General features: G+C 18.6%; 5 protein-coding genes across 5 annotated transcripts; 2 read left to right on the forward strand and 3 right to left on the reverse strand.

Annotated features, from left to right (window-relative positions):
- Positions 1-843: 843 nt before the first annotated feature.
- PGAL8A_00215800 (conserved Plasmodium protein, unknown function) lies at positions 844-7,518 on the forward strand (the record flags this gene model as incomplete). The annotated part of the gene is made up of 1 exon (XM_028670867.1): positions 844-7,518. The coding sequence occupies one exon, from the start codon at positions 844-846 to the stop codon at positions 7,516-7,518; it is 6,675 nt and encodes a 2,224-aa protein (XP_028527576.1).
- A 402-nt stretch (positions 7,519-7,920) lies between these two features.
- PGAL8A_00215900 (mitochondrial ribosomal protein L28 precursor, putative) lies at positions 7,921-8,766 on the reverse strand (the record flags this gene model as incomplete). The annotated part of the gene is made up of 1 exon (XM_028670868.1): positions 7,921-8,766. One exon carries the CDS (start codon positions 8,764-8,766, stop codon positions 7,921-7,923), a length of 846 nt encoding a protein of 281 aa, XP_028527577.1.
- A 1,379-nt stretch (positions 8,767-10,145) lies between these two features.
- Positions 10,146-12,170, reverse strand: PGAL8A_00216000 (conserved Plasmodium protein, unknown function; the record flags this gene model as incomplete). Its single annotated transcript, XM_028670869.1, has 1 exon — positions 10,146-12,170. One exon carries the CDS (start codon positions 12,168-12,170, stop codon positions 10,146-10,148), a length of 2,025 nt encoding a protein of 674 aa, XP_028527578.1.
- A 3,411-nt stretch (positions 12,171-15,581) lies between these two features.
- Positions 15,582-17,738, reverse strand: VP1 (V-type H(+)-translocating pyrophosphatase, putative; the record flags this gene model as incomplete). The annotated part of the gene is made up of 1 exon (XM_028670870.1): positions 15,582-17,738. The coding sequence occupies one exon, from the start codon at positions 17,736-17,738 to the stop codon at positions 15,582-15,584; it is 2,157 nt and encodes a 718-aa protein (XP_028527579.1).
- A 1,448-nt stretch (positions 17,739-19,186) lies between these two features.
- PGAL8A_00216200 (conserved protein, unknown function) lies at positions 19,187-19,947 on the forward strand (the record flags this gene model as incomplete). The annotated part of the gene is made up of 5 exons (XM_028670871.1): positions 19,187-19,255; positions 19,351-19,453; positions 19,553-19,651; positions 19,737-19,792; positions 19,882-19,947. 5 exons carry the CDS (start codon positions 19,187-19,189, stop codon positions 19,945-19,947), a joined length of 393 nt encoding a protein of 130 aa, XP_028527580.1.
- Between the last annotated feature and the right edge of the window lie 311 nt (positions 19,948-20,258).

Raw genomic sequence — 20,258 nt, forward strand, 5'->3', positions numbered from 1 at the left:
TAATTTTTAAAAAAAGTTTAACTATTTTAGTATCTCTGAATAATGTATATACACAATTTTTAAAGATAGGAATGCATTATAAAACAATATGTTCGATAATAATTAAAAAAAAAAATAATGTAAAAAATATGTTAAGATGTAAAATTTTGTTAGTTACAATAAAACTTTTCTTCATTTAAATTATATTTAATAAAAATTTTCCATGAAAAAAAAAAATGAAATGAAATCATCAAAAAACTTGACAACAGAAATGTGCAATTTATTTTATAATTATTACTTAAAATTTTTTTCGTATTTTTTTTTACTATTTGTAATATTCTTATTGTAATAGTAATTTTAGTAATATATATATATATATATATTATTATTATTATTATTTTACTTTTTTTTTAATATATATAAAACCATTTGGGTATGATTATATTTTTATATATAAAAATATAAAAAAAGAAATACAAAAAAGAGCTTACAGGATTTTAATTTGTTTATATGTTTTAGTGTATTGTTATCTACTAATTTAATTTTTTTTTCATAATCATGCAAACCCTTTTCCATTATAATATAAAAAAATAAATAAGTATACATAGCTTAATTTAGAAAATAGAATTTAATATCATTTTAACTATTTATATTTTTTAAAAGAAAGTAGATGAATAATAAGCAATTAAAAAAATGAATCAAAAATTTTTTATTTAGTAAATCTAATAAAACAGTAACATATTTTAATAATATATTGTTTAAGTTTTTTTAGTATCACATGTATATGAATATTTTTATTTTATTTTTTTTTATTTTTTTTTTTTTGTTTTTACTTTTTTAAAGCTTTAAATAATTATATATAAAATGGATAGTAAAATACTTTTAAGAAGATCTTCAAGATTACTTCATAATAATAATGAACAAAAAAATGTAAATTATGAATATACAGAGAAATTTAGAGAAAATGATTCAATAAATCAAGAGAAAAATAAGAAAAAAAAAAAAAATGCTAGTGGTATAAATGAGCATATTATAAGTACTGATGAGAATGATTCATCAGATGATAGTGATTATAGCAAAAGTGAAAGTCAAGACGATGATGATTATGATGAATCATTGAAAGAAAAAAAAAGAAAAGAAAGTAATAATAAAATAAAGAATAAAAATAAAAAAATTGTCCAGTATTCAGGAAGTAATGAAAATAACGATTACTCAAATGAAATTTCCCAAGATAATAACATAAATAGAAATAATAATTTGAAAAATAGAAGTTATATAGATAAATTAAATGAAAATATAGATGATGAAGATTTTGAAATATTTAAAAGAAGCAAATTTGATAGAAATAAAAGAATATCTACTGCCAATAGGAGAAATAATCAAACAGAAATAAAATTAAAAAAAAGAAAAAGTGTTTATGTTGAATCTAGCAATAGCGAAGATTCAACTGAAAGTGATGATGAATATATAAACGAAAGTACTAGACCTTCGAAAAAATTAAAAAAAAATGATAAAATGAAAAATAATAAAATAGATGCAAAATTTCATAAAAATTTTGAAGATTTTAATTTATATGAAAAAATAAAAAAAAATCCTAAAAATTTACATGAAGTAATTGAAGAAATATATTATATTTTATTTAATAAAGAGCAAAATGAAAAAGTTAAAATATCTACTTTTTTTTTAAATTTTTTAGCTGAATGTTCTGGTAATGATACATTAACATGGACTATTGATATAATTGATTATATAGATAAACAAATATACTTATTTGAAGAAATTTCTAAAAACAAATTAGGAGAGTCGTTTTCAAGTAATATACAAAAAGATAATGATATTAATGAAATTATAACACCATCAACAGCAAAATCTAATAGCAAAATAACTAATATAGATGAAATAATAAAAGATGAAAATAATTTTGAAAAAGTGTGTGTATTCAAATGTGAAAAACTAGAACAATACTTAACAGCAGATTTAGATAATGATGTATTAATAAAAAAAAAAAATGAAAATAATAAATCATATAAAGCGTTCTCTAATTTTTTTTCTGATTTTTCTTTCCATTTTGACGAAAATTATATATATGAAATATTATATATATGCATATGGATATTTGCATTAAGTGTAAGTAAATATAGGAAAATTAGATTTACCTCTTCACTGGCCAGTTTATCCTTATTATTAGGTTTATGCAAAAAAATTAATTATATTAATAATCATGAAAAACAATCAAGAAAGCAATTACTAGCAGAGTATGTTAGAGAAATAAAAAATAACAACTCTATTATGAATAAAAGAAGTAGTAGTGTAGTTAATAATAGAAATACAAAAGATGTTAATCTTGAAGAGATTATTTATTTTAAAAATACTAATAACGAAGAGATTAACACTATTATACAAAGAAATTTAATAATTAGTCAATTAATTGATAATATCATTGAAGATAGGAGAAATTTAACAATATTAAATAACTTTCTATTATGTACTTATAACATTTTATATAAAAATAAAATAAAAGATGTATTTATTGATATCAGAATAATAACTCTAGAATATTTTTATACTTATTTAGATTCTTTAACATCATATTTTACTAATAGAAAATTTACGAAATTATTAATATGGATATTATACGATAAAGATAGTAAAGTAAAGATATGCTGTTTAAATGTTTTAATTTATCTGTGTAATCATTACAATACAAATGCAAGTAGGAATTTTAAAATTGTTGAATTATTATATATATCAAAAAAAAGATTATTGAATTTAATTTTTGATAATGATTATAATGTTAGAATTAAAACATTTGAATTAATATTGGAAATGAGCAAAATGAAAATTACAAAAAATGAGTTAATAAATTTAAAAAAAAACATGAAATCTAATAATACGAATAATAGGGATATTAGCATATCAGATTCTTCTTCATCTGATTACGAGGATAGTATGAATACATCTTGTTCTGATGAAAAAAAAAAAAATGATAGCTTAGTTTTAGCATATAATAGTGATAATAACAAAGAATCTCATGATACTACTAGCATTTTATCAAAAAAAGAGAAAAAAATTATTAGTAATTTAATATGGTTTAATAATAATAATAAAATATCTAAGATTATTACTTCCTTAATATATGAATCTCAGATAAAGCACAAAATTAGAAGAAACGATAAAAAGAAAAATAATTATTTTGATATAGATCAGGATGATATGAATAATGAAATAGCTAGATATAACATAATATATTTAACCAAATATTTAAATAAAAATATTCCTACCGTTAAAAATTTTATTCATTATTTTGATTATTTAACTAATTACAATGAAAACATGAAATTGTACACAGTGATTGATAAATTTATTACAGGAATTAGAGAGAAACTTGATTCATTAAATAATATTGATATTATAATTGAATTATTATGTGAGGAAAATACTATATCATTTAATTTATGCAAAGAAAAAAAAAATAATGATTTCAAAAGAAAACATAAAAGTAATAAAAATGGTAATGAAGGAGAAATAAGGGATACTAATGATGATGCAGATATAAAAAAGAAAAAAAAAAACAAAAAAAATACAAATAATAATGATAAAGATTCTGATGAAAATGAAAATGAAAATGAAAATTATAGTAAATCATATAATTTAAATAATGATTCTGATAAATCTAATGTAGGTTATGATTTAAAGAAATGCTTACTTCATATATGCGAATCATCCTATAAAAGTTTTCAAAATGATATATATGAATTAGAAAAAAATAAGAATAAAAAAAATGTTTTATCTAATAACTTATCTGATAAAAATATGCATAATACAAAACTAAATAATGATATAAGTAAAATTAAAAAAATGATCATTTATACATTTCAAATTATAAAAAATAGCAAACTTCTTATAAAATTGTATCAAACAAATCAAGAACACTTATTATTAGTTTTTAATATTTTAAAAATTGCATTACATGAATGTAAACATATATATAAAAATGAAGAAAAAAATAATATATATAATTTCTCTTCTACAATTATGGAATATTTTAGAAATGATATAGATAGTAATATTAACTTTTTTTTTAATAATGTTTATGCATATTTAAAAGAAACATATGAATATTTATTTTATTTACTCAAAAATTTTAAATTACCATATTATTCAGCTAAATATACTATGAATATCATATCTTTATTTTTATCTTTAAATGAATCTTTTAAAAGTACCAACAGATTATCAAGCGATTTATTTTTTGATTTATATTATACGTACTTTTATGACTTTCTTAATAGTTTTCAATTTTATTGTAAGAAATACAATACGGAAATAGAATTTAATGAAGAAGAGGAATATATAGTAAATAAAAAGAACAAAGTAATTATTATAAATGATAATTTAGTTAATAAAGACAAAAATGTAATAGATTCAATTGAAGATGATTTAATTAAGAATGTTACTTTTTTAATTCACATATATACATTGTGTTTTAATTATATTAATAACGATTTATCTAATTATAGTAAAAAAAATGAAATAAAAATAGATAAAAGTATTAAAAAATATATTGAACAAGATTATTTTAAGTTTATTGTTAATGAAAAGTACCAATTATTCTTTAAAGATAATATTTATTTAAGTAAATTTTTTGATGAAAACAATGTTCCTTATTATGATCAATATTATTTGCAAAATAATGGTGAAGATAGTGATAAAAAAGAAGAAAACGATGAACAAGATGAAGAAGAAAATGAAGAGAATGAAAATGAATATGAAGATGAACATGAAGATGAATATGAAGATGAAAATGAAGATGAGAATGAAAAAGAAAATAATAATAAAATAAAAAATAAAAAATTGAAAAAAAAAAAAAAAAATAATGTAGTTAATAAAGATGATGAAAATATATACAAAAAATTAAGTAATAAAGTAAATAAAAATGAAAATATGCATTATAAACAAAACAATAGTCATAATTTATATTATTCTTCAGATGCCTGTATACATGCTAATATACTAATACATTTGTGTTTATATATAATTAAAGCTAAAATTAACTCCATTTATTACTATGGAGAATCTCTTAATACTCCATCATCAAGGTTAATTTTATTATGCATTGATCAAATATACATAATTTATGAAAATTATATTTACCATTTATGTAGGAAAAGAAATTTTATTAATTATATTTTTGATTTTTTTTTAAAAAATTGTTCTAAAGAAAATGAAAAATTCAATTTAAGTGTTGTAATAGATAATGAAAATATAGAAAAAGATATAAACGAAAAAAATGATACAGATGAAAAGAATAAAAAAGGAAAAGAAGAAAAAGGTAATAAAGATAATCAAACTAAAGAAGATGAAGAAAAAAATAATAATAATAATAATAATAATAATAATAATAATAATAATAATAAGAATATAAATTTAGAAGATTTAAAAAATTTACATAATTTAAATAGCAAAAAAAAAAGTATACTAAAAAATTTATTTTTGGAATTAAATTATTTGTATCAAAATATTATAACATTAAGAGATGATTTTAATGATATTCTTATATTTTTAATTAAAGTTTCTAATAACACTATATTAAAATATGGTACATTTTTAAATTTAATGAATGTAGCACAATTGGAAAATGTAGTTTTATTTTCATTAGATGAATTAAAAACATATAGAACATTAGAATTGTTTTTAAATAAATGTGATGAAGAAGATAATACAGAAGACTTAGAAAAAATTATAGAAAAGTACTTAGATGTTAATGAAGAAATTAATAAGTATAAAAGTGTAGCTAGATATGTATATAAAGAAGATAATGTTCTTTTTAATTTTGTTACAGAATTATTCAAAAATGTAGAAAATATAAATAACGATAATTATAATTTTGTTAATTCCTTTTTATCTATTGATATTAGTGTATTTTTCCCAATAAATACTTATACTTACATTGCTGATATGTGTAAAATATATAATAAAGATGAATTAAGTGAAAATAAAAAAATTTTAGAAATGCAATATATGCATATGACTTTAATAATAGCTCAATTTATATTAAATTGTAACAATATAAATATTTTTAATAGCTGTTTAGGGGTATTATTGTTAATACATCTTAATGTTAAAAATAAAGGATTATCCTCTATTGCTTTAAATTTCCATAATAAATTAAAAAAATATAACATCGATATTTTTTATGAAGTACTTTTATGTGCATTAATAGGTTTATATACAGCTTACATAAATAACGCTTTAGAAGAAAAAGATTTATTATTATTTAGTACTTCTATAGCCAGTAGATTAGGAATAAAAATAGTAGAGAAGCAAAAGTTACCACTATGCAAATTTATTCATTCATGTGTAAATTGTGCTTTGAATTTAAAAAATCAAAATTCTTTTTTAAAATATATATTACCATATGCTCAGAAATTAAACCTTTCTGATTATCAACTTAATTATTTAAAAAAACAAATCTTAAACTTAATTGAATCATATAATATTTCCAATAAGACATCAATCAAATATGAAAATAGCATATTTGAACACATGATACTAATCATATGTAAAAAAAGAAAATTAAATGATGAATTTAAGGATTCTAATTACGAAAATTCTTACATGAACTTAAACGAGAGTATACACATGAATATAAGTAAAAATATATCCAATATGAATAAAAATTCAGAAGAAGTTACTATTAAGACAAGGAAAAGTGTAATAGAAATGAATAAAAATGTTACAAATAGTGAAGAAATAAATGATATTGAGGAGGAAGAACAAATAAATTTCTTTCAAAAAAAAAATAGTACACAAAATAACAAAAATTATACAGAGGGAAAATATCAAAATATTAATGAAAATTCAAAAAATAATAAAAATCAAAGTAATTATAATGTTAAGAAAGAAATTATAAATGATGACGAAGAAGAGAATATTATAGAGCAGAAATATAATGATATTAAAAATAATAATAAAAAAATAGAAAATGAAAACAATAATAAAGAAAATATAATAATTGATGAAGAAAATGAAAATAAAAAAGATTTATCTGAATATGAAACTCCTTCCAATTCTACCTTAAGTAATTTTATTAGTTTAAATGAAAATGACGATAATGTAAATCTTATTGATGAAATGAAATATGATAATAATATAACTGAAAGTAATAATAAATCTATTTATGGTATTAATTCTAGCCCGAAACCTATAAGATCAAAGAAATCTACGAAGCTACGTTTAATTACTAAAAAGGAATTAGATGTAAACAGTAGTGATCCATTAAATAAATCATTAAAAATTGATACAAAAAATTCTGTAGACAATTCTTTAAATAGTTCCTTGAATAATGTTAGCGAAAAAGATAATGATGAAATATCTATTATATCAGAAAGAAAGAATAAAATAAATTATTTTGTAGATAATGATGATGATTCTAATTCAGATATTATACCTGGGATGTCACCTATTAAAATGAAAGAAAAAAAAAAAAGTGAATTATCAACTCCCATTTCATACGCAGATGATTTAATGAATTTTTAAATAACAAATACTTCCAATTTTTTTTTTTTTTTTTTTTACATTTGTATCAAATGTTAAAAAAAAAAAAAAAAATTATATTTTTAATTTTTAAATAATTGCAAATTTTATTCAATGAAAAAAATAAAATTCTAATATATAAAAGTTTCAAATTTAAAGATAAAATATATATATATATATATATATATATATATATATTATGTTTATATTTAATAATTTTTCGTAATTAAATATATTAATAACACGTAAAAACAATGTTATTTTTTTTTTTTTTTTTTTTTGTGTATATTATATGATTTTTCAATTGACTTATCGTTATATTTATGAAATACATATTTTAAATTAAGAAATATATCATAATTCATTTTAATAATATATATATTTTCTTTTTTTTTTTATAAATGACTAATATGGTCTAATTTCAAAATATTTATAAGTTTTTGATCTCTTTCGTGGAGTTCTTCCATGTTTTCCACCTCCTCCTCTTCCTCTTCCTTTTTTGTAACTATCTAAAAAGTGGTGATCTGTATAAGCTTGATCAAATGATTTAGCTTCTTTTAATTTTTCAATAAAGGCTTTTTTTAATAATTTATTATTATTGTACCACAAATTTAAATGATTAATTTCCGTGTTTAAAGAAAATGGTTGTCTTTGTGGATGTAAATTTTTATCATTAGGTAAGTAATAAGGAGAATATTTTCCTGATTCTTTTTTTTTGTATAATTCATTTAACCTTTTTTTTCTTAAATGTTGATATATTGCATAATAATAGTCACATTGTTGAGATTTATTCATAAAGGTTTTCCATGGTAAAGATAAGGATCGAATATTTGGGTGAGACATATAAAAATACATAACATTTCTAAGTTTTTCTCCAAAATTTGATCTAAGTTCTTCAGGAGATGTTCTTAAAATATAATTATCAAATCCACCTGCATCATCTATAGCATGTAATGCACTGGTTGTTATTCGAACATTTGGTATAATTGTATTTAATATATTACTAACAATATGCTTTTTAAAAACATTTGGCTTAAGTTTAATTCTTGTTTTTTTTAAAGAATATGAGACTTTTGTATAATAATTAAAATCTTCATCATGATATAAACCTGTCTGTGAAGCAGCTGAAGGTACTCTACCATATGCCTTAACAGGAATTGGATGAATTATCTGTTTTTTTTTAAAACCTTTTTTGTGACTTTTACCAAGTCTTCTTAAATATTTTCCGAATAAATTTAAATTTTTAGGCATATTTACTTTATTTTTAAATCGTAATTTATAGTAATTTGATGTTCCGTTTAAGTTATTTTTCTTTTTATTCTATATAATTTCATTTTTTTTTTTTTTTTTTTTTTTTTTTTAATTACATCTTATAATTAATTTATTATTTTTTTTTTTAATTTATATATATGTGTGTATATATATATATAAAACCTTTAATTCTTTATAATACATTTTTCTTCAAAATGCTTCATGAACATTTATTTTGTACTTTTCTAAAAAAAAACAACAAATATGCATATTTTTTTTCTTTTTTTTTAGTATATTTGATAAAAAATTATATCTTTTAAATAAAAAATTTTACATATTTTCAAACAAACGGTATTTTATACTTTATGTATTATATGTGTATATATTTCATATATTCATGAAACTTTCATTTAAAAATAATAATATATCAAAATAAAAGTTCATAGAAATTAATGTTAAAAATATTAGATATAAAATAATTCAATATAAATTTTAATTTGAATTGTACAAAAAAAAAAAAAAAAAAAAAAATTAAAATAAAAAATAATAAAACTTAAAATATTAATACTCTCATTTTTTGAAAGAATAAAAAATATATGCTATAGACTTTCGAATATTATTTTTTTATAAAAGTTCCTTTTTTTTTGTTTATATAAATATAAAAATAATGTTTATATAACATTAACAACACATAAAAAAGTCAAAAAAAAAAAAAATATATATATATATAATTATATAATGTAAGATGCACAATACTAATATACTTTCTTTTAAATTATATCTGTTATTTTCCATAATATATTTTTTTTTTTCAATATCCTTAAATTTGATAAATGTAAAACATAAAAAATTAAACATTAATAACTAATATCACAGAATTTTTCTTATTATTTTCAATTTTATATTTTTTAAATCATTTTATATATATATATATATAAATTAAATAAAATAAATTCGGTTAAACCTTTTACCATTTTATATAATATTTTTACGAAATTTTTATATTATTATATTTACAATGATTTTATATATGAACATCTCTAGGAAAAAGCTTTTAGATATATGTAATAGTTAAGATGAATTTTATATTTACTTTTTTTCTGTGAATTGTTAATTACGTATGTATACGTTTTTTTTTTTTTCTTTTTACTTATTAACCTTCATACTAATATATATTTGTATATGCGTATATTTATTAATGTAAAGGAACTTTATGAATATATACGTCCTTAAGTAAGAAGTTGAACATACATAAACAATAATAAAAAGAAAAGTTAAAAAATAATATAATGAGAAAAAATAAAAAAATAAAAAGAAAAAAAGATAAAAAAAAAAAAAAATAAATAAATATAATATATATATATATATATATATATGTTTTATTTTCTATTATTCCACGTAGAAGTTAAGGAAAAATATTTAGCTAGTATATCATATGTTTTATTAACTACATAATATTCAGGAAAAAATTGCATTTGTAAAAGTTTAATATCTCCTTGTACTTCTTTAAACATAAAAACATATGGATTTTCCCATAGAGATAAATCTCTTGTTTCATCATCTCCTTTATCTAAAATATTTTCTAAACCTCTTAAAATACTTTTGCATAACTTGACACTTCCATTATTCATTGGATCTGATTCACTAACTAATTCTAACATATCTGCTATTAATTGCATACAAATATTCTGACCTAATCGATTTGTAGTAGCTGTACATGAAATAATATATCCAACTTGTTTTTGATTTGCCTTTGATAAGCAAGCACACACAGCATATGCTGCTTCAATTTTTGTATTAAAATCATTATCTGTTTGAAAAATATCAACTAATAATGGAAATACATCATTTTTTATTAATAATTCTACTTCAGATGCTGTTTCACAACCAATATTTCCTAAAGCATTACAAGCCCTCGCTCTTGCTCCTGGTTTTATTTTTGAATTATTCAAAATTTTTTTCAAAGCTTTTATAACATTGCAAGATATAAGTATACATATTTGTTGATGATTAGCAGCATATGCTATTTTTGATATAATTGATAATGCTTCAAACGCTAAGTCAGGGTTAGAGGATTCACATAATAATACAGCATTATGCAGTATGTCTGTTTTCAATAAAACATCTATTCCAATTTGATTTTCACATATAGTTATACATGTTGAACTAGTTAAAAATAAAACTTTTTCATCATTCATTTTGATGCATGTTGATAAATAATTAGTTATTATTTCAAGTTCTCTCAAAAAAGATTTCTCATATATTTGGCATGTTGACACATAAAACATCTTCAAGCCATAAACTACTAATGTATAACACACTCGAACTCCATTTAAATTAGGAACATTTTCTATTGATTTTAATAATACTTCAACTACTCCTTTATTTTCTATTAAATCATTTTTTAATTTTGTTATATCATATGTCATTATTGTTCTTAATAATGCTACTATTAATTGTACAATTAAAGGTGTGTAAACCTTATCACAGGACTTCTGGCATATATTTTTTAACATGTATACAGCACATGTATATAATTCATCCACAACTTCTTGTTTAATTTTTTCATTTGTTCCACAACAGCCAAAAATAATTATTAATAAAGTTAAAGCTTCTACTATTATTTCATCATTATGAAAAATGTAATTATATAATAAGGATTTTATTAAATTTATTATATTCATTTCAAATATATCACTTAAATTTATATCAATAACACTTTCCCTTGTCAAACATTTATCCAATAAATCAAAATATTCATCAACATTTGATATGCTTTTATAATTGGCAAATATCATAGAATTTAATACTTTAAAATTTATTTGATTATCTCCTGAGTAACTATTTATCATATTATGATTTAGTCCATTTCTATCTTCATTTTTATTAGAAAATATATTTATATTATCATTATAATTATGAGGAAAAAAATTATTATAATTATTATGGTCATTAGTATTCCCTTCTGTTTCAAATTGCTCATTTTCATTTTTTTCTTGTGTGTTTAACACCACGCAACCCCTATTTAACAAATTTTTTTTATAATCGATATTACTTTTATATTTAAAATGTAATGAAGCATATACTAATCGAATTCCTTTTATTTTATCATCAATTTTTGTGCTTTCAAGTAAATTACTAACATTTTTTATAATATTTGTGCTTATAGAAAACGAGTTTTCCATCTGATTCACTAGTATATCAATAGATTCCTCATTTTTATTTAAATTGTTAAAACTATCATTATTCTGCCCATCAACATTATTCATAAAAGAAGCACAATTATTATTATTATTTAGCATATTTACATTATTCATATTTTTATCTAAACTTGTATTATTATTATTATTATTTAAAAAGTAGGACATATTAACAGAAGAATTAGTAAAATTTGGATTATCCATTTTTATAACATTTTAATTTATACATATTTTTTTTTATATATTTATAAAATGTTTTATTAAATATTCACCAAAAAAAAAAAAGTTTAAAAAAAAAATAGAAGAGAAAAAGAAAAGTGATATTAAATAAGTAAAATTATAACAAAAATAAAAAAAAATTTTAAGTATAAATCAAATAAGGTTTAAATTTATCTTAATAAATAACAATTATGAAAATAAAATATATATTGCCTTATATATTTATATGAATATATATTCATTAATGTGCATAATATTCAACAGTTTTATATATTATTGCATATGGTGAATATTTTGTTTTAAATAAATTTATTTAATATATTTATATATATATATATATATATTCATAGGGAACATATATATAAAGAAAAAAAAAAAAAAAAAAAAAATCAAATTAGAATTCAAAATTTAAATGTGTTTATTTGTTTAATAATTTATATTTAAAATATATATTTATTTTTTATTTTTTATATTTTATAAATGCAAATAAAATAATATTTAAAGGAATTTTTATGAAGAATACTATGAATTAAACATTCCAAGTGAAAAAAATATTAAAAAAATAAAATGTATAAAAATATATAAGTCAAATGCTATTAGTTTAATTCAACTCTGATAACTTGTATACATATCAAAATTTTTTAACTTTTTGAACATAAAATTTGAAACATAAAAAAAAAAAAAAAAAAAAAAAAAAAAAAGAAAAAAAATTGTTTGAAGGAATAAATCATTACACTGCAAACTTAAACAAAACAAAAATATAAAGCATTAAGAAATAATATAAGAAAGAAAAAGAAATGGAAAAAGAAAAGCGTAAAATAAGAAAATTAAATTTTTATATAAATATAAATATACGTATATATAAAAAAATAAAATAAAATAAAAAAAGTTAACAAATTACTAAAAAAAAAAATTTACATGTGTTTTTTTTTTTTATATTACTGCTGTTATTTTTATATTTTTTTTAAAATAAAATGAAAAAAATTAAAATAATAAAAATATATTAAGTTAAACTTGGAATTTGTAAAAATAATAAACATTAATTTAAAAAGATCATGAATAATTATATTCATAAAGATTTTAAATATTTTTTTCTATAATTAATTATTTTAAAGACAACAATAAATATTATTTTATTTTTTTTTTTTTTAAATTAAAAAAATTTATACAGAGACATATTTGATTGTTACTTTTCTTTTTATACTTCACATTAGGAAGAATATTCTTTTTTTTTATTTTTTTTTATTATCATTTAAAGATCTGTGTAATTTGTTATTCACATATTTATATTGATATTTACCTTAAAATCGAACTTTAAATATATACATACATTTTTTATGTAAAAATGAAAAACAATATTAGTTTTTAATATTTTATTTATTTATTTTAACATAATGTGTTTACTTATTTTTATTTATAGAATACAATAGAAATGTTTTTTATGTTTATTTTAAATTTTTTAAAACAATTTATTTAGTAATTATTTATACATTATTAATATATCATTATACCTATTATTATTTTTTGAATATATATATTTAAAAATTGATAGAGAAGATATTTAAATATTATACTGTAAAAAAAAAAAAATAAAATAAAATAAATAATATTAAGAATAAAATGAAAATAAAAAGGTAGAATACAAAAATTAAGAAATTAAGATAAATAAAACAAAATTTCTTTATTCTTGTAGTATCATAATTATATTTAATAAACATTTAAAAAAAATATATATATATAAATTATATATTTGCATATTTTTTTTTTTTCATTTTGAATTAGTAAATAATATATATCTTATTTTTTTGCTATGTTTTTTGTTTATGAAGCGAATAAAATGAGAGTTAATTATTATATTTTTGGTTATGAGTGAAGATCTTGAAGTTTCTCTAAAGATACTTAAAAGTATATTATTTACTTTTTTAGTTTTTCTGAATATTTTTGTTATAACACATTTTCTTTGTTTATTTTATTTTAATAAATTATTTCTTTATTCCTTTTTTAAAAAAAATATATATATATTTATAGTATTTATGTTTTTATATTAAATCATCACTATATATAATTTAAAATTTATATTATGTTTTCTGAGATTAGTATCATTATGTATTTTGATTTTTTTAGTTGAAAAAAAGAATAACAAAATTAAAAGGTATAAATTGTTCTAACACATTATTTTATTCATGATAAAAAATTACAAAATTTTTTAAAATATAAAATATTTTTTTATCGAACATTATTCTCGATATTCTTTGCAAGTTTTTTTTTTTTTTTTAAATATATGTAAATGCATTTATAGATATATTCTTTTTTTTTAAAAATCTAAATAGGAAATTTTATGTATCTATACTTATTTTCATTATAGAATTAACAAATTTATTAATTTATATAATATGCGGGAATATAAAATAGTAAATATCCAATTATTTAAAATTGTTTTAAGGAAATAATAAAAAAAAAAAAATAAAATAAAATAAAATAAAAGAGAAACTATTAATTTTTTTCTATAAGAATCAACATATAAAATATGTAAAGATTCTTCTAAATATAGATCATTTATAAATTAAAACTTCAATAAACAGTAAAAATTGTCAAAATATTCTTAAGAAGTTATTAAGAATTTTTCTCCTTTAATGGGAATAATTACTTAATATAGTAGTACAACTATTTTTTTTTTTTTTTTTTTTTTTGTAATATTTCTATTTAATTTGTGCATGTTAAGTAAATTACTTTATATTTCAATACATAATTTAAAAAGTACTTTCTAATATGATACACATAACAAGTTATGTTCCGTCTTCAGAACATTTTAAAAGTAAAATAAAAAATTGAATTTATGTAATTTATCAGTTTATAACAAAATTTTATATTAAATGTAAAGAAAATTAAAAAAAAAAAAATCTTAAAATTTTAATCAATAAAATAAAATTATATTTAAAAGAAAAAAAAAAAAATCAATAATATGTATATAATAAAAATTAATATATATAGAATAATGCTCATAAAATTGGATTGCTGCAATGCTTGTATGTACCCTATTTTCTTTTTTCATCAGTGCATAAAAACAGCTTTATGTTTTCTTCATATTTTACAAAAATATGTATTTTAAATTAAAAAAAAATATAATTATTATTTGGTGTTATTTTTTTTATTTTAAAAAGTTAATACGGAAACATATACTTTTCTTAGAATCATCAATATTTGAAATTATATTTTTTAAAAAATATATTTTTTTTTCTTTTATATTTTATAAGTAATTAATTTTAAAAACATATATTTTTGATTTTTTTTTTTTTTAAGTAATTTTTAAAAATGTTTAGAATTTGATTAAATTACTTAAAGACATAAGTACATCATGTAGGAAATTTGATTTTTTTTTTTTTCATCATTTTGACTTTATTTTAACCAAATTGGGCCACCAGTATATGAGGTAAAGTTTTCAGCAATTACATTAGCGAAAACAAGTGAAGTTATAGCTGATAATTTTATTAAAATATTCAATGAAGGACCTGATGTATCCTTTAGTGGATCTCCAACAGTATCCCCAATTACTGAATTTTTATGTGCATTAGACCCTTTGCTATGCTCTGTTCCTAAAGCACCTGATTCTATATATTTTTTTGCATTATCCCATGCTCCACCTGAATTAGTTGATGAAAAAGCTAATTGAACACCAGATAAAATAATTCCTATCAATAATCCAGCGGTTGCATATTTACCCATTAAAATACCAATTAATAAAGGAGAAAATACGGAAATAAGACCTGGAATAATCATTTGTCTTAATGATGCGTCTGTAGATATTTTTATACATTTTGCATAATCTGGTTTTTGTTTTTCAGACATAATTAATGGAAACTGTTCTAAACATTCATTTAAAACACTATTAGCAGCAATAGCTACTGATTTCATTGTTAAAGAGGAAAATAGATAAGGTAACATTGCACCAATAAGTAAACCAATAATAACCCATGGATTTAATATATTAACATGATGTAAATTCGCACTACTGGCATATGCACCAAATAATGCAAAGGCAACTAAAGCGGCTGATCCAATAGCGAATCCCTTACCAATTGCTGCTGTTGTGTTTCCTGCTGCATCAAGTATATCTGTTCTTTCTCTGACTTCTGAAGGTAAACCAGACATTTCAGCTATTCCACCAGCATTATCTGATATAGGACCATATGCATCAATAGTTAAACAAATGCATAATGTGCTTAGCATTCCAACAGCTGCTAAAGCTATTCCATATATGTCACAAAATGCATAAGAAATACCAAGAGCACAACTTAAGCATATAATTGGTATTAAAGTACTTTTATAACCTAATGATAACCCATAAATAATTCCTGTTGCTGCTGAAACTTTCTGTGTATTTGCTATTTCTCTAACTGGACTAAATGAATAAGAGGTATAAAATTCAGTTGTAAATCCAATTATTAAGCCTGACCATAAACCAACTAATGATGGAAATATAATTTTCCATTTTTCAATTTCTCTTGTAACTTTATATTGCACAGTGGTTGGAATAACAATATATCCTATTCCAATTATTACAAGGGTCTGTAATATTGTTGATAAAAATAACAAATACTTTAAGGATCTTTCTACATCGCTTTTACTTTTAATTTTAACAGTTAAAGTTACTATATAAAAGGTTATTATACCAACAATGATACTAAAACTTATAAATAATAATGGAAACATAATGCATGAAAATAAATCAGAAGTAGCATTATCCGTTATAGTTATTGCAGAAGATCCAATAACTAATGCTGCACACAAACTTTCTGCTAATGATCCAAACAAATCTGCACCCATTCCTGCCATATCACCAACATTATCTCCTACATTATCTGCTATACAAGCAGGATTCCTTATATCATCTTCTGGAATTCCGTATTCATTTTTTCCTGATAAGTCAGCACCTACATCAGCAGCTTTGGTATATATTCCACCACCAACTCTTGAAAATAAAGCAATGGAAGAACCACCAAGTCCAAAACCAGCAACTATTTTATATATGGAAGACTCTAAGAAATATTCACTAAAAACAAAAGTTTTATATACATATATTAATAATCCTAAAGCAATCATACTCAAAGAAACTAAGGAAAATCCCATAACAGTTCCTGCATTTATAGTAACTTCATATCCTTTATTTAAGCTTTTCCATGTTTCATTGGTAGTTCTTACATTTGCATAAACAGCTATTTTCATTCCTATATAACCACATAAGATAGATGTCAAACATCCAAGAATAAAACTTATTGCCGTATAGAAATTAACAAAAAGTATTAGTATTGCAGAAAATATTAAAATAAAAACAGTTAAATACTGGTATTCTTTTTTCAAGAAAGCATTTGCTCCTTCAGCAATATAGGAAGCTATTTCTTTCATTTTATCTACTTGTGTTAATCCATCTTCTAAATTATTAGATCTATCCTCTGGTCCATTTATGTTTATTTTACTAACCCATAAACATTCTAATATAGAAAATATTAATCCAATAATAGGTGGAATAAATAACAGAATGTAGCAAATACTCATCTATGTATATAAATATAAGAAAAAAAAAATTTAAGAATTTCGTTAAATATATAGTATTACGAATCAAAGCAATAAATTATATTAAAATAATGCTTAGTTTTGGTATATAAGAGATAAAAATATTTAAATATAATATTATTTATTTTTTATGTTAATAAAGAATACACTTGAAATTAAGCAAATAACTAGTAAATGCAATAGTTTATATATTTAAAAAAAAATTTTAAATTAAATAAAAAACTATATTTAAAAAAAAAAATTATATAAAAAGGTTTTAACAACACTTTTTTTTTTTTTTTTTTTTTTTTTATTTAATATAAAGAAAAAAGCGTAGATTAAAATATTCACTTTTTAATTAAATTTTTTTTTTTTTAAATATTTAAAAAAATAATTGTAAAATGATATATAAGTTGCATATATTTTAATTTAATAAAAATTTCATTTTTTTAATAAACCATTCTTTAAAAAAAAATTGTAAAATGTTATTTTAAAAATATTATATTTTTAAAATATAAAATTTTATAAAACCATATAATAATACATTATTTTTTTTTTTTTTAATGCACAAAAATATAAAAATCTTATAACAAATAAAATATAGTATGTAGAAATAAATTAAGTGTTAAATTTATTTAAAATTGAACGGAACAAAAGTCATTTTATTTGCATTTTTATTTTTTTTCTTAAAATATATAATATATTTTATTGAAAAATTAATTATTAAAGGAACAAAGAATAATTAAATATGCTTACTTTAAGAGAATGTTAAAATACAAGGTATAATTAAAAGAATACACTTTAATATCAAAAACGATTAATAATTAATAATATTATAAAAATTAATACTAAAAAAAACTGAATAATATATTGATATTTCTGTATATATTATTTTTAATTACAATTTAAAGTTAAATAAAAAAAAAAAAAAAAAGAAAAAAAAAAAACTAATTTTTATTTTTAATAACTTGTTTTCCAAAAATTCATATATTTTTTAGAGAAAAAAAATTTCTTCAGGAATTTATGAAACATTAAATTATGTTCATTTATTGTAATTTTATAAGGTTTAGAAACAATACAGATTGAATGTGTAGTATTTTATTAAATCATCTATAAAAAAAATAAATTATCTTCTATTTTATTATAAGATTTACAATAAATAGTCCTATTTATAGTTCTTTTTTTTTTATTTATTTTTTAATGTTTTTTCTAAAAATATATAAATTAATAATATGTGAATTGTAATTAATAATTTCATTAGTTAAAATTTTTTTTTTTTTTTAAATAAGGTTTTTATATTAAAAATAAAAAATATTCATTATTTTGATTAAAAAAATATAGACTAAATTTATTTTATTAAAAATTTTATATAGGAAAATCATGTATAAATCTGTAGAAGCTTTTTTATTTTAAAAATCGTAATAATATTTAATCTAAAGATATATGTATACATGTATAAAGGAAATATTTTATTAAAACATTTAAGAAAAAATATGTCGAAAAACATGTCAAAAGAAACAGTAAGAAAAAAAAGAACTTAAATATTTTCATAAAAATATAATAATTCTTATTATATATATATATATATTAAATTTCTATTTTTCTGAATAATCAGGCAAAAAATTTTATTGAAACTATTCCTAATTATATAAAAAAGAAAAACGAAAGTTTTTTATTGAGTCTACGTGTTAAGCCCAACTCTAAGACCACATCTATATGTAATATATTATAATAGTATTATTGAAATTTTACTAATTTTTTTTTTAATTGAAAGTTATAAATTATTATAATTTAAAAACGTTGTTCTTTAATTTCAGATTTTAACTCAGATAAAGAAGTATTAAACATAAACATACAAGAGCAACCAATTAATAATCAATCAAATTTAGCAATAATAAATTATTTTTCAGACATATGTTAGTAAAATAATTATAAATGATATTTTTCTTTTTTTTTTTTTTTTTAAACACTTCTTGAATTATTTTTTGAAAATATTTTTAGTACAACTGAAAAAAAGGGATATATCTATTGTTTCAGGATTAAAATCAAGAGATAAGGTAATTATGAATAATTTTTTTGAAATGAAATGAGTTTTTTTCATCATCTTGTATAACAATATATTTTTTAATAATATTTTTAAATATAGGTCTTAATGGTTTCAAATATTTCATTAGAAGACTTAAATAATAAAATTTCAGAAAATATTGAATAAGTTCATTTTATCTTTATATAAAAGAATATATATATATAATTACTTACTAATTTCCTATATTAGTTATTTGGAAAATTTAAACATTGATTTATAAAAAATATATGTTTGTATTATACATTACTAATTTTTATATTTATTAAAGATTACATATGTGCATATAAATATTTCATATTATGAAAATACCGAAATAAAAATCTATTTTTAAAAATTTCTAGGAAAAAAAATATTTAAAAAGAACATTATGTTTCATTAAATATATTATAAAAAGTTATTAAAAAAATCCTTTAAAACTAAGATCAAATAAATTTTTT

Source organism: Plasmodium gallinaceum (assembly GCF_900005855.1).
Source record: "Plasmodium gallinaceum strain 8A genome assembly, contig: PGAL8A_v1_76, whole genome shotgun sequence".
NCBI lineage: Eukaryota > Apicomplexa > Aconoidasida > Haemosporida > Plasmodiidae > Plasmodium > Plasmodium gallinaceum.